Raw genomic sequence first — 13,362 nt, 5'->3', positions numbered from 1 at the left:
CACTGCCCGGATGCATGGCAGGGGGCTGCCCCACCGAGGACAGGAGACAGCAGCCATCTCTCGGGAGCAGTGACTGTCCCCCTGGCGTGCCCAGGGCCCCGTGCAGCCACCCGGGCACTGGTGGGGACACGGAACCACGCTCCTGGCACTGCCCAGGCACCTCTTGCGAGGGAGGGCAGCATTCAGCTGTGCGGCAAAGTGGGATTAGGCGACTTCCTCTGAAGCTGGCTGGAGTTACTCACATCCTACCAGGGAAACAGCAATCCCTTGGCTACATCTCTCCTTCTGGATCTCCCTCTTTCCATTACACTGCCAGGAAAAAACAGCCTTGGGGGTCCCACCCCGGGGGGGCACAGCCAGACCCAGGAGGTACCCAAAGAGTGGCTGTAGCAGCAGCTCGGCTCACCAGCCTGGCCAAAACCCAAGGCCGGAGGGATGTACGCGGTGCCCGCCGGCAACACGTCTCCTTTGTGGCTTTCAGCTCCAGCCCAGCTGTAGGGACGGGGGATCCCCCATTCCTCCACAGCCCAGCCTCTTGGCTGCACCACAGCCACCGCCACTGCCAGGGGGGGCTGCCGCAATCCGCCCCCTCACAGGCTTGGCTTCGGCAGGAGGGAGGTCAGGCTGCTCCGCCTGTGGGAAGGTTTGGGAGCAGGGTGGTACCTGTCCCTGCTCCTCCTCGGGGTGACCCTAGCACCCCAGCAAGAGGGTGGGCTGGCAGCAGGCAGCAAGGCGCCGTGTGGTGCTGGGGTGGGTGCACACGGCCAGTTTGCAGGCGTGGGCAGGAGCGCACACACACACACGGGCTCAGCCACGCGCACAGGAGCCAGCGTGCATGCAAGCGGCTGCTTCTGCAGAGGGATGTTGTGTGTGCAGGGGGTGCAACGGGGGGCGAGGGGGTGTGGGTACATACAGGGCACAGCAGTGCAGGGAAGAGTGTGGGTGCATCACCAGTGGGGCTGGCAGACGCCTGCATGGGCCTGTGCCAGGGGGTCTGCAATCACTGCATGCAGAAGCACGCTCAGGGCTGCACACGTGGGCGCCCAGCTGTGCACGCTGCCCCTGTGCAGGCTCCCACAGGATGCTGGGGTGCCCCCCGCTCAGCCAGGCAGCACCCATGGGTGCCCTACGTCCCAGCTGCGAGCAGAGAGCTCCTCCTGGTGGCAGTCCCCGCACCAGTGTCCTCCCCCCCCCCCCAGCCCCGCGGGGCTAAGAGAAGAGCCAGGGCCACCAGCCCCCCTGAACCAACCGAGGAAGTTTTATTGTCCTGTCAAAGTGGCACCACGATCCTGACCTGCTGCTCTTTGTCTGAGGGTGATACAAGAGCAGGGGGCGAGGGGCAGGGAGGGGGCTCACTGTCCACGCCCCAGCTCCCGGGGACACAGGAGTCGAGGAGGGGGAAGTGTTATGTTGGGGAGGGGGACAGGGACCCTGCGAGCATCGTACAAAGTGCATAGATGCATGTGTGTGTGTGTGTGTGTGTGTGTGTGCGCGTCCCGCTGCAGGGAGGGGGCAGGCCTGATCCTGGGGACGGCAGCTGTCAGCCTCCAGGGACGTGCTGGCTGGAGGGCGAGCCTGGAAAAGACACAGCAGGGAGAGGGGTGAGACCCCCACGTGAAGCCCCAGACCCAGTGGAGACCCTGGCCACAAGCAGGCAGGAGGGAGCGTGCCGCTCCCCACAGCAGCACAGACCCCAGGGACACAGGGACATGCTCCCACCCCAGTCGGCATGGTGCAGCGCAGCAGGACCTGCGCCACGGCCACGTCTCTGGCCACATGGCCCCCTCCAGCCCCCCCCGGACCCACAGCCCCGAGGCAGGAAGCGTGGGGAGGGGGAGGCCCCAGGTACGCCCTGCCCATGGGCTGGGGTCTGTCCTGCAGCAGCCCCTCAACTCCTGCACTCACCCCACTCAAGGTTTCTTCTTTTTCAGCTTCAATGCTTGCAGCCAGTGCGGGGGGGAGGCATCTGACCTGGGAAGTGTTGGCACAGCATCAGCACAAGCCCCCCAAAGACACCCCCGGGCCCCGGACCAACCCTATGGGGGCATGGTCAGGAGGGACCCCAAGCTGATCTCTGCTCCCGGGGGGATTCGGTGGGCTGGGGCCCCACAGGGAGGGCAGGCAGGGAGCTGCGCGCCTGCTGGGGCTTTAAGGGCTGCGTCCCAAGCAGTGTTTAGGGTGGAGCAGCCCGGCTCTCCAGGCAACGGGCCCTGGGAAAGCTGGCCCGGCACAGCACCCCCCCCCCCCCCCCGCCCAGCATCCTGCTGCCAGCCGCAGGCACCGGCGAGGGACCCAGCGCCCCTCAGCACGCCTTCAGCCCTCTAAAGCACCCCAAAACCCTCACGCCTCTGGAAAAATCCACCCATAGTACTCCCTCAAGCCCTTGCTGGGGTGCCCAATGCAGCAGCAGCCACCTCAGCACCTCCCCAGTCCTCAGCATCCTCCCAGCAGCTGCCCCCAAGCCCCCCTTTCCGTTCCCAGCCCCGGTGCTCCCCCAGCACAGCCCCGAGACACAGCCCTCGCCTCCCGAGTGTCCTGCACCCCAGCACTCACCCTGAGGACTTCTCCGGTTTGGGAGGCAGCGCCAGGGGTTTCCCACTCAAGCCAGGGATCTTGCAGGACTTGGAGCGCTGCACGTGAGGGTCTTTGGGGGGGGCTGCCTTGCTGTCCCCTGGCAGTGCCCCCTCCTCAGCTGAGCGGTTTCGACCCCTCAGCTTGGCCTGGGTGCGGAAGAGCAGTCAGGTGGGCACACCGTGCTCTGCCCCCTCCCAAATCCTCCCACCGACTCCTCCACGCACTAGTTCCCTTTGGCCAACCCCTCCTCGGTCCCAACATGCCTCAGCTTCCCCTCCCCTGGTCAAACCCTCCCTTCCAGCCGGCCAGGTGTCACCCCACTCGCCTGGGGTCCCAGCAGGCCCCACCTTGAGAACCGATGTGTTGAGGCTAGGGAAGAGTGGCATCTTGACCCCCTTGCCCGATGGGGACGCTCGCACCCGTCGGTTCTTGGGTTCTTCCGCTGCCTCCTCGTCGGAGGACGCTACTGGGGGGGCTGGACGGGGCTCTGCAGGGAGGACACAGGGGACAGCATCACCATGAGACACCTCTGCTGAGGACAGATGGCCCTGCCATCCCTCTCCTGTCATCACCATCCTACAGGCTCTCACCTGTGGAGTCCCGGAAAATCCAGCTGTCCCCTTCCGAGGTGGCCCCAGGGCGAAGGGCCGGTGCCCGGTGCCTGCGCTTGCGACCCAGGTTGGCCTTGCTGCGGTACATGCTGCTGTCCAGGACCTCCATGTCCTGTGGGGCCCACGGGGACAGGTTAGAGCCCAGCGCTGGGGACCCCCATCTCAGCCAGCATGCCCGCAACAGCCCTGGGGGGCCCTGAATCTGCAGCCTGTCCCTCAGGGGAGGCTAGGGCCAGAGAGTAAAGCCCCTATCCCCAGAGTGGGACAGGGACAGGGGCACCAGAGAAGCATCTCTTTGACAGCTGGGAACCCCCAGGGCCATATGAGGGGGCTGCTGGAAGCTGTCCCCTCCCCACTCACCTCCAGAAAGGTGAATTCCTGCCCAGCATGGTCTGTGGGTCCCTCAGACTGAGGGGTGCCCAGGGAGAGCCGCTTCTCCTCCCAGCTTGCTGGTCTCTTCCCATCTGGGTGGTCCAAGGGGGCTTCTTCGCTCTCCGTATCTGGCAGGGTTCCACCAGCAGCCTCCAGCAGCAGAGGGGAGGCCCTGGGGCTCTGCAGGGCAGCAGCCATCTCATGGGGGTCTCTCTCCTCCCCAGCAGGGCTGGACGGCTCACTCTCACTGGGCTCCACAGCTGAGGGGTCAGCTGGAGCATCATTCAATGGTGGACTGGGGTCTGAGAGACGGATGCTTCTGCTCAGGGAGACAAGGCGAGACCCCAGAGTTCCTCCAGCTCCAGCTAACACAGGCCCTTCCCCTGCCCTGAACCTCACCTCCATCTGCCCCCAGGGGAAACTGAGGCACAGGGAGGGCCAAACGCTGCTCCCTTGAAGTTAGAGAAGCACCCGGGTGTCCAAGACACCCCACTTCTCCCCCAGGATATCACACCAAGGGGGTGGCACTGCTGGAAAGTTCCCTCAAAGCACCCTCCCAAAAGGCTGGGGCAGAATTTGGGGTGGGGAGAGAGCAAGGAAGCTGCCAGACTGATAGGGGACTCAGGCCAATTCTCCACCTTGGAGCACAGAAAGGTGTCAGACCCCCCAGTAGGGCCACCAGCCCCAGGAGGTGGCCAGGGGACACCGGGTGACCAAGAGGCCCCAGGGGGCAGGAAGATGATGATCAGGGCCACCTGGGGCGTGGGAAGGCGCTGGCAGCAGAAAACTGCACAGCTCCCAGGGCAAGGGCAGCTCCCCACTGCCCCACACGTGTCCAGCAGGCTGGGGCCTTCCAGAGGCCCTTGGGGCTTTCACTTCCTTTCTCCTGGGATCCTTCTTTTCAGGCAGCTTGGGGAATTTCTCATTCTAAGAATCCCCAGCTGTGCAGATTGACTGAAATCAGGGTTCCCACAACATAGCAAAACCATAAGGGCACAGGGCTATATCTGCCACTGTCAGAGGGAGACTAGCACAAGAAGCCCCGAAGGCATCAGCCCCTCCTGGATCAGCTCAAGATGGCAGATCCTGCTGGGACAAGTTGAAACCCAGTCCTTTAAAAATGTTCCGCTCCACCTGTGGGGCCAGAAACTACACGGGGGAAACGTGGAGGCAGTGGAAGAGGAGCTCCAGCAGCCCAGGGCCGGAGGCAGCAGATCCCCCAGCTACGAGTGAGACACGATAGGATGCCAGCACAAGGCCCATGGCATCAGAAGTCCCTGCTGCAGGGCAGCATGGTCACCCATGCGGGTCAGATCCCCCCCGCCCCGGGGCCGTGCTGCCACCACCAGTGCCCTCCTTACCTGTCCGCTGAGGCAGCACCATCTCCTGGTCTCTGCTCTCCGACACCGAAGCTCCGGCTCCGGGCCGCACAGCGAGCACCGAACGCACTAACCCACTCCTGGCGCTTGGCCTCGGCATCGTGCAGCTCCACGCTCCAGCCAGCTGCGTCAAAGTCCCGGCTCCAGCCCGGCTCTTCCAGCCTGGCCTCCCGGGACTGGGCAGAGCCGTCCAGGGCAGGCAGGTTGCCCAGGCCCTGATCCCAAGCCGTATGCCCCAGCACAACCCCGCCAGCATCACCAGTACCCAGGCAGCCAGTGGCATCCGAGCTGCTGAAGGAGAGATCCCTGTGCCAGTCTCCCAGGGGCTCCTGCAGGCCCCCGGACCTCATCCCACCAGCCCAGGACATCAAGCCATCTGATGATGCTCCAGTGCCGGAGGGACCTGACACTCGCTCTGTCCCAATGATGCCAAATTGGTTGTGGCACTCAGCTCCTCCAAGCTCTTCAGCCCAATCCCTGCCGTCGGTGGCACTGCGCTCCTGCTGGTGGGTGCTGCCCCAGCCAGGCTCCTGGGCCGGGGGCTCAGGGACATGGGAGCCAGGCAGGTCATCTTTCCTAACACCAAAAGCATCAGCCAGGTCAGTCTGGCCAATGCCGTGTTCACCAGCCCAGCTCAGCCGGCCAGGACTAAACTCTCTTTCTTCCTCTTTGCTGTCTGCAGAGCTGTACTCGCTGGCCCAGGCCGTTCTGCTGAGACTAAACTCGCCATCCTGTGTGTCCATGTTCCCGGTGCCGTGCTCATCATCCCAGGCTGGTCTGCTGAGGCCGAACCTGCTGTCCTGGGTCTCCACCTCTCTGCTGCTGTACTCGCTGGCCCAGGCTGGTCTGCTGGGGCTGAACTCCTCATCCTGGGTCTCCACATCCCTGGTGCTGTACTCATTGGCTTCGGCCAGCCTGCTGGGGCTGAACTCCCGGTCCTGGCTCTCCATCTCTTGGGTGCTGTATTCACCAGTCCAAGCTGGTCTGCTGGGGCTGAACTCCCGGTCCTGGCTTTCCATGTCCCTGGTGCTGTATTCACCAGCCTCAGCTGGCCTGCTGGGGCTGAACTCCTGGTCCTGGCTCTCCATCTCTTGGGTGCTGTATTCACCAGTCCAAGCTGGTCTGCTGGGGCTGAACTCCTGGTCCTGGCTCTCCATCTCTTGGGTGCTGTATTCACCAGTCCAAGCTGGTCTGCTGGGGCTGAACTCCTGGTCCTGGCTCTCCATCTCTTGGGTGCTATATTCACTAGTCCAAGCTGGTCTGCTGGGGCTGAACTCCCGGTCCTGGCTCTCCATGTCCCTGGTGCTGTATTTGCTCTCCCAGCCCTGCCTGCCGGGGCCAAACTCCTTGTCTGGGGTCGCAGCGCCCCCAGTGCTGGATCTGCCAGCCCAGCCCAGCGTAAAATCTTTGTCCTTGGTCTCAGCGTCCCTGCTACTGTATTTACTGGCCCAGTCTGGGGTGAGCTCCCTATCCATTGCCACATCACCGGTGCCATATCCACCAGCCCATGCAGGTGCGATCTCGCTGTCCTGGCTCTCAGGATCCCCGGAGCCATACCTGCCAGCCCAGCTGGGCTGCCTGGAGCTCGGCTCCTCATCCCGCTGCTGGCCATGTCCCACGCCATAGCTGCTGCTCCAGTCAGCCTTCCCGGGGCCCATCTCCTCCCTGCTGCTCGCGCTGCCCAAGCCATAGCCTGTGCCCCACTTGGGTTTGCCAGCACCAAAGTCTTGATCCTGCAGGCAGCCTTCCACCATGCCATGGGAATTCGACCAGTCACTGCAGCTCAGTCTCATCTCCCCCATCAACTCCGTCCCTTTGTAATCGCTGCCCCAGTCCTTCCTGGCAGTGCCAAAGGGCCCATCCTGCCGGTCCCCATCCCTGGTGCTGTCCCAGCTTGATCTGGCCCCAAACTCCCGGTCCCGCTCCACCTCACCAGGCCAGTCTCTTTCCCTGGCCACAGCCTCACGGGTCCAGTCAAAGGTGCCAGCCTGGTGAGGTCTGCCGATGCCAAACTCACTGCACAGGTCCTTCTGTGACCAGCCGAGCAGGTTCTGGGGGAAGAGAAATGGGGAGAGGAAGTTAAAGGGGGTCACAGTCCCAGCTCACGCTGCAGAGAGGAAAGCTGGAGGGGAAAAGCCGGGGGAAACATCCTCAGATGCCTGGGGGACACAGCAGAAGTGGGGTCCCATCGCAAGGGGAGGCCAGATCCTGCCGCCTGCCCTCCCCACGCCAGCAGCTGCCAGCTGCCTGGGGGTACTCACAGCTGCTGCGCCTGCCCCGGGCCCTTCCCAGCCTGGCGCCTGGCGAGCCCTCCCCAGCTCATCCCGCAGCTCCAGGTTGGCCAGCAGCCGCCGGAGGACAGCCGTGGTCCCCCAGCCGCCAGCCATGGCTCCCCAGCAGGCCCCGCACGCGGCACTGGCCGCACCCCAGCTCTCCCTGCCGGCACAGCATGCTCCCGCTCAGCCTCCACCCAACCCGTCCCACCGCCCTACGCGCACCCAGCCCTGCCGCAGCAGAGCCCAGTGCCACACCGACACCGGGGCCTGGTGTTAACCCTTCCCATCGCGAAGCCGCCTGGATCCCCGCACCCTTACCTCGGGCCTCTCTGCATCTGGAGAGCCGTGGCCCGCAGCATGAGGCCCAGGCGACGCCAGCAGCTCCGTCAGCCAGCCCGGGTCAGCGTGGGGATCAGGGACCCTCGAGGATCCTTCAGCCTGGCGTGGCCCACCAGGGCCCTGCAGGTTCACGGGGCAGTCGCCAGCCGGCACCCACACCGAGTGGGCCGCAGTGGCTGGATCCGGTGGGGCCAGATCTGGCGGGGTGGCCTCGATGGGGAGGCTGGGCTGGGTGGGGGGCTTGCGCTCAGCTGGGTCCTGGACAAGCTCCGTCACGCAGAGAGTGGAGCAGGGCACGGTGGTATCCCGCTCTGCCTCCCCTTCCTCCTCCTCCTCTGCCGAGCCCTCGGCCTCGCACTGGGCCACGGGCCCCCCTGGACACGAAGCCCCTTCTGCTGCCCGGCTGCCAGCCACGACGGGGCCGGGCTCTTCAGACCCACTGTCCCCCCGGGAGCATGGGGCACAGGGGCCCTGGTCCTCCCCGTCCGACTCGCCCTCTTCAGAAAGCCCCGAGTCAGGTGTCTCCCGGATGGGGGAACGGGGAGGGGATGCTAACCGACGTGCCCCCCGCAAGGGGAAGGTCCACTCGAAGGACTGAGAAAGGCTCCAACCGGAATCGCTGCCCAGGGACGGCTCTGACAGCGGATCCCCGGGACGGGGCAGAGCGCTCAGTGAGCCCCCCAGCTCTCCCATGCCTTGCCCTGCTGTGGGGGGCTGCAACACGCCCTCCGAAGAGCGCCGGAGCCCCGAGTCCCTGGAAGGGGGAGAGGGGCTGAACTCAGGACCCTCAGAGGACTGTGGGGACAATGGGGAGTCATCAGGTCCCTCCGGGGAGCCCGGAGGACGGGAGGCTTTAGCAGGGAGCTCGGGGGGGGGGCTGGGGGGAGCTGAGTACTCAGCAGCAGCCTCAGGAGAGCCAGGGGGGCAGGTGGCTCTGGGGGACAATTCGGGAGTGCTGGGGGGGCTGGCAGTATCAAGGGATCCCTCTCCGGGAGTGTGGGGGGAGCCAGGGGAACAGGAGGTGCCGAGCCGGGGCTTGGCCGCAGAGGAGGGAGCACCCGGGGCCTGGATGGAGGCAGCCGAAACCTCGGCTGAAGGCCGAGCGGGGGATTCGGGGGAGCCAGGGGCCAGCGTCGGGGAGCCGGGGGCTGGGAGCTCTGGGGGGGCATCAGGAGAGCCGGGAGCCGAGGCGGAGGGCTCAGCAGGCTGGAAAGGAGCCCCCGGAGCCGGGCAGGTGGGGGGCCTTGGGGACCCAGGGGGGCCGAGGGCACCCAGCTGGAGAGAGGAGAGCTGTGGAAAGAGCCCGCAGGGGGTGTTGTGTCACTGGAGAGAAACCTCCAAGGCGTCACCCACCCTCAAATCACAGCCCCCCCCGCCCTCTCACCAGCCCCAATCTACAACGAGGGTCCCACCCACCAGCACCCCCTCCCCTCCCCAAACCCAAGGCAGGAGGTGCCCATGCTTCTCGCCAGCGCCAGGCTGCTTCCTGCGTGACTCAGCCCAGGCGGCTCCCAGCCGCCCCTGGCCCCGCTCCGTGCCCAGGGCACAGCAGCACCCCAAGCCCCCCGCTGCTGCCCCCCTCAAGTGCCCACCCTCTGGCAGCGCCAAGACAGATGGAGAGGAAGAAACAAAGCAGAAGAAAGTAAAACCAACCCCAATCTGCGCCCCGACCCCACCGTGAGGCTGAGCACCCCCTTGCCAGTGTCACCCTGCCCAGCATTGCCAGGGTTAGCCCCCCGCACTGGGGAGACCCAGTGTCACTGCTGGGGTTACCACCGCCGGCGTCGAAGTGGCCTGGTGTCCCGGTCACCACCCTGAGCATGGTGGGAAAGGGAGGGTGAGAGGGGGGCTGGCAGGGAGCCCAAAAGGGCCTGCCCTGCCACATACCTGCCAGGTCACCAAACCCTGGCTGGTGACTCACGGTTGCTCCCTGCCCACGCCTCAGCAGCGGCGCTGGCACACACCACCCCCTCCAAAATAATCCAGCCCCACACCGGGGCACCCAGCACAGGGTCGGGGGGAACCCAGCTTCCCCAGAGAAAGGGGTGGTCAGCACCCCAAGGAGAAAGGAGAGACACGCACCCCGCAGAGAGGGAGCCCCGGAGGAGACAGGAGAGCCCCGAAGGAGAGAGCCCAGGAGCGGAGCCACCGCGGCACAGGAGGGCGAGGCGAGAACTCACGTCAGGGGGGGAAGGCGGCCTCCGACGTCCGCGGGGGTCCCCGGCACAGCTCAGGCTGGCTGGGGGGGAGCTACTGGCAGACAGAAATGGGGAAGGAGGGTAAATTCCCCTTCCATGCACCTCTGCTCTCCTTTCCCACCACCCACTGAGGCACCTCCAAGCCCCAAACCACCCACCCCAGCCTCAGTGGCCAGATGAACTACAAGAGGCCCTTCAATCACTGCAAGCAGCACCCGGCACCAAACCATCAGCAAGGTTGTGACTGCAGAGGGGAGGGAGGCAAATCAGCCCTAATCGCCTTTCCAGAAAGTTTTCAGTCCTTTGGAGAGCCAGTTTCTCACACTCTGGTTTAAAATAGCCCCCATCTCACTCTCCCGGAGGTACCCAGCTTTCAGGAGCATGGCCAAGTGCTGGCTCTCACCCAGGACATCCTGCAGCCAGGAGTCCCACAGATCAGCCTTCTCCCTCCACCTTGGCATGACCCAGCAGGAAAAAAAAAAAAAAAAATAGCAAGGGTGGGAAAAAGGGAGGATTTCCCAGGGGAGTGACCCCCTCCCCGTTATTCCCAGCCTCAGGGCAGCAGGATGGCTGGCTGGCTCACTTCCCAGCCCTCGGGGGCTGGAGGCACAGAGGCAGCTCCTCAACTGGGACAGCCCGTTCCTGCGGTCGGAGCAAACCACCCGGCGCTGCGGCGGCTGCCCTGGCCTTCCCATGGAGGCAGCTCAGGGCACTGCCTGCTTAGGATGAACACCGGCCTCGTGCCGGTAACCAGACCTCAGCTCCGTTATTCCCATTCTCAAGACAGCTAGGAGCCATGCTCCCTGTCCCCGCAGCCTCTCATCCTGCTGGGGCAGGACCCCAGCTCCTCACCTTGTCCTGCTGGGGCGGGACCCCCGGCTCCTTACCTTATCTCGGCAGTCTGGTGTCCGTCATCCCCCACCCCCAGCTTGCCCACCGCAGGTTGGGGTGTCTGGCAGGCTTCGCTGGAGGGGGCTCCATCTGCCTCCCCACTGGGACGCCTCCGGAAGGCAGTGAAGGTCTTGGAGCCGAAGCGAGAGGAGGGATCAGGGCAAAAGAACGAGAGCCGGGATCGGTCTGGGCTCCCTGGGCCCTCCCTGCTGTCCATTTTGGCCAGGATCTCCTCCACGGTGGTGCCTGGAAATCGCTCTGGTTTGGTCGCCACTGGCACTGGTGTCACCTTGAAAGGAGCTGGGCCCTTGCGGGAGGGGGTCGGTGGAGTGGGGGGCACCTCCTCACTGGGGGTCAAACCCGGGTCCTCCACGGCTGCGACCAGAGGAGATGGAAGCCCCTTCCCGTTGGGGGTCTCGGGTGACTTGAGGGTGAAGGAGGGGCGCCGGAGGGGCCCCCCCGAGCTGCTCCCTCCATAGGGCTGGGGCCCTGCCAGGCGGTTCATCTTCTCGGCAGAGGGCAGTGCCGGGCGAGGGTGCCGTGGCCCCAGTTGGGGATGTGGCAGGGAGGGCTTCACAGGCATAGCTGGCTTGGGCAGCACACGGGGTTTAGGCCGGACTGGTGGCTTGGGGCGAGTGGTGCCTACAAGAGAAGCAAGGAGAGGAGAAACGCCATGTTGGAAAAGCACTGCAGCCCCACCAGGCTCCCTGGGGAAGGCCAGTGGGGCACACTGGGCCGAGAACAGCCCTCAGGCACCAGCTTGGCACCCCAAGAGGGGGCCTTCCCAGAGCAGGCCAGACCAGCAAACCCCCCCAGCTCCGATTTCTCCCACCCCCCATGGGGACAGACCTTTCTCAGGGCTGCCAGCCACCAGTCCAGCCCCCCCGGAGCCTGTGGCAGAGGCGCAGGGCAAGGCAGGGCACAGGGGCTGCGGCTGGGAGGCCATGGCAAAACCGGGACCAGGACTCAATGGACACAGTGCAGGGTCAGCCCCTAGGGAAAGAGGAAAGAGGAAGAAGCATTTTAGGGAGCATCCCTTCACCTGGGCTCTGGGACCAGTGGGACCCAGTGGTGGGCAGCCACACTGTGCCATGATACCAACCTCCCAGCCCTATGCCAAACCCTCACATCCACCTGTGCCAGCACCTGGACAGTGTAATAAACCACTGTCACACTGCCAACCCTCTCTTCACCAGTACCACCCTCTGTACACTGTCCTCAGCATGTCTACACCAACCGGGGATGGCACAGTGACCCCAAACGCCACATCAACCCCCCTCTGCCCATACCCCCCATACACATCAGTCATCAGTGTACCCCACACTGGCTCCCACACACTGTGAACCCCCAAACACCGTGCAGTTCCTCATTTACCTGCACCAACCCTGTGTCAAGCTGTCCCAGCACCCCAGTGCACACAAGTCACACCCCTGACCTGTGCCAACCCCCAATTTGCCCCGGGAACCACCTCAGCCTGCCACCCCCTGCACCAGCCCCTCACCGACACCGTACCAAGCCCCACCGGCTGTGTCAGCCCCCAGCAGCTCCAGGGGTACCGGCCGGCCCCTCCCGACCCCCGCGGGGCCGGGAGCACCCCCCAACGCACAGCCCACCTCGGCTGCCCCAGCGTAGGGGCCGTGGGGGGCCCTGCTCACCTTCCCCACAGCAGCCTCATGTCCCGGGTGGGTCGCGGACACGGGGGGAGGGGGGGGGCTGCAGGGCGGGCAGGGGAAGCGTGGGGGGTGCCGTCCCACGGGTCTCACGCTGCCGCCGCCGCTCCCGTGACTCACCGGGGCTGCGGGGACAGGAAAAACCCGCTCGGTGCCTCCTCCCGGCTCTGCCCTGCCCTCCCCGCCTCACTCCCTACTGCCCCGCCGGGGTCCACCCCCTCAGACCCCCCTTCCCTTCCTCCCTTCCTCCCTCCCACGGGGGAACCGGCGTCACGACCGCTCCAGCCCACATCTGGAAGCCATCGGGCCCGTTTCCCAACCCCTTGGCAGCCTCGGGACGGTAGCGAGGCCCCGCTCCCCGCCCCGGGATGCGAGTCCGTTCCGTACCGCGTCCGCCACCACCGCCCCCTGCCCTCCTCCGGCGGGGCCTACTCTCATTGCCCTGGCAACGAAGCCCCCGCTCGAGTAGCTGGGTAGGCCGCAGCCAGCAGGCCTAGGCCCGTCGCCGTGGCAACAGAGCCCCCCACTCGATTTCGGGGAAACGGGGAGGTACCGAGCCCGTTGTGCCCGCCGGGGACGATGCCGCGGCTTCGTCTCCGGCGGGTACAACGGGCCCCGAAGGGATCTCCGTTCCCCGTAGGCCCAGCCCAGCGGAGCGACCCCCGCTCACCCGCTGCCGCCGCCGCTGCTGCTGCATATTCATGAGCGCGCCTCCGCCCCCCCCGCCGGCCACGCCCCTGTCCCCCTCCCCGCCAACCAGAGAGCGCGGCGAAGCCAGCGCCGCGTGGCCGGGCGGACCATGGAGAGGAAGGACTAGAGAGTCCCCGCGCCCCGCCCTGCCCCGCCCCTCCCGCCGCGCCGTTTACCATCGAGAGGGCGCTAGAGCGTCTTCCAGCACCGCTGCCGCCGCCGCCAGGGCCGGGGGTGCCCGCCGGTGCCAGCAGGCCCTGCGCGCCCCACGCGGGGCCGGCACCGGGAACCGAGGCGGAGCGGGGGTGAGGGGGTGGTGCGCAGCGGACAGGGGGGGCTGCCACTGAGAGGCAAGGTCGCCC

General features: G+C 65.9%; 1 protein-coding gene across 4 annotated transcripts; it reads right to left on the bottom strand.

Annotated features, from left to right (window-relative positions):
• Positions 1 to 1,235: 1,235 nt before the first annotated feature.
• Positions 1,236 to 13,105, bottom strand: TNKS1BP1 (tankyrase 1 binding protein 1). Of its 4 annotated transcripts, none has more exons than XM_056354765.1 (13): positions 12,981 to 13,105; positions 12,296 to 12,435; positions 11,490 to 11,633; positions 10,637 to 11,282; positions 9,732 to 9,804; positions 7,531 to 8,841; positions 4,919 to 6,987; positions 3,546 to 3,879; positions 3,165 to 3,297; positions 2,922 to 3,061; positions 2,554 to 2,720; positions 1,906 to 1,971; positions 1,236 to 1,575 (listed from the first exon to the last, which is right to left on the bottom strand). In XM_056354765.1, exons 3-12 carry the CDS (start codon positions 11,584 to 11,586, stop codon positions 1,911 to 1,913), a joined length of 5,031 nt encoding a protein of 1,676 aa, XP_056210740.1. In that variant the 5' UTR covers positions 11,587 to 11,633; positions 12,296 to 12,435; positions 12,981 to 13,105; the 3' UTR covers positions 1,236 to 1,575; positions 1,906 to 1,910. The 4 variants fall into 4 exon arrangements, with proteins under 4 accessions (XP_056210740.1, XP_056210741.1, XP_056210743.1 ...); XM_056354766.1 differs by lacking the exon at positions 12,981 to 13,105 and adding an exon at positions 12,864 to 12,975; XM_056354768.1 differs by lacking the exon at positions 12,981 to 13,105 and having other exon boundaries at positions 9,732 to 9,801; positions 12,296 to 12,512.
• Between the last annotated feature and the right edge of the window lie 257 nt (positions 13,106 to 13,362).

This window comes from Falco biarmicus, chromosome 10 (genome assembly GCF_023638135.1).
Source record: "Falco biarmicus isolate bFalBia1 chromosome 10, bFalBia1.pri, whole genome shotgun sequence".
NCBI classification, from domain to species: domain Eukaryota; kingdom Metazoa; phylum Chordata; class Aves; order Falconiformes; family Falconidae; genus Falco; species Falco biarmicus.
The sequence above is the reverse complement of the archived record's forward strand: the minus strand, read 5'-3'. Positions and strand labels throughout refer to the sequence as shown.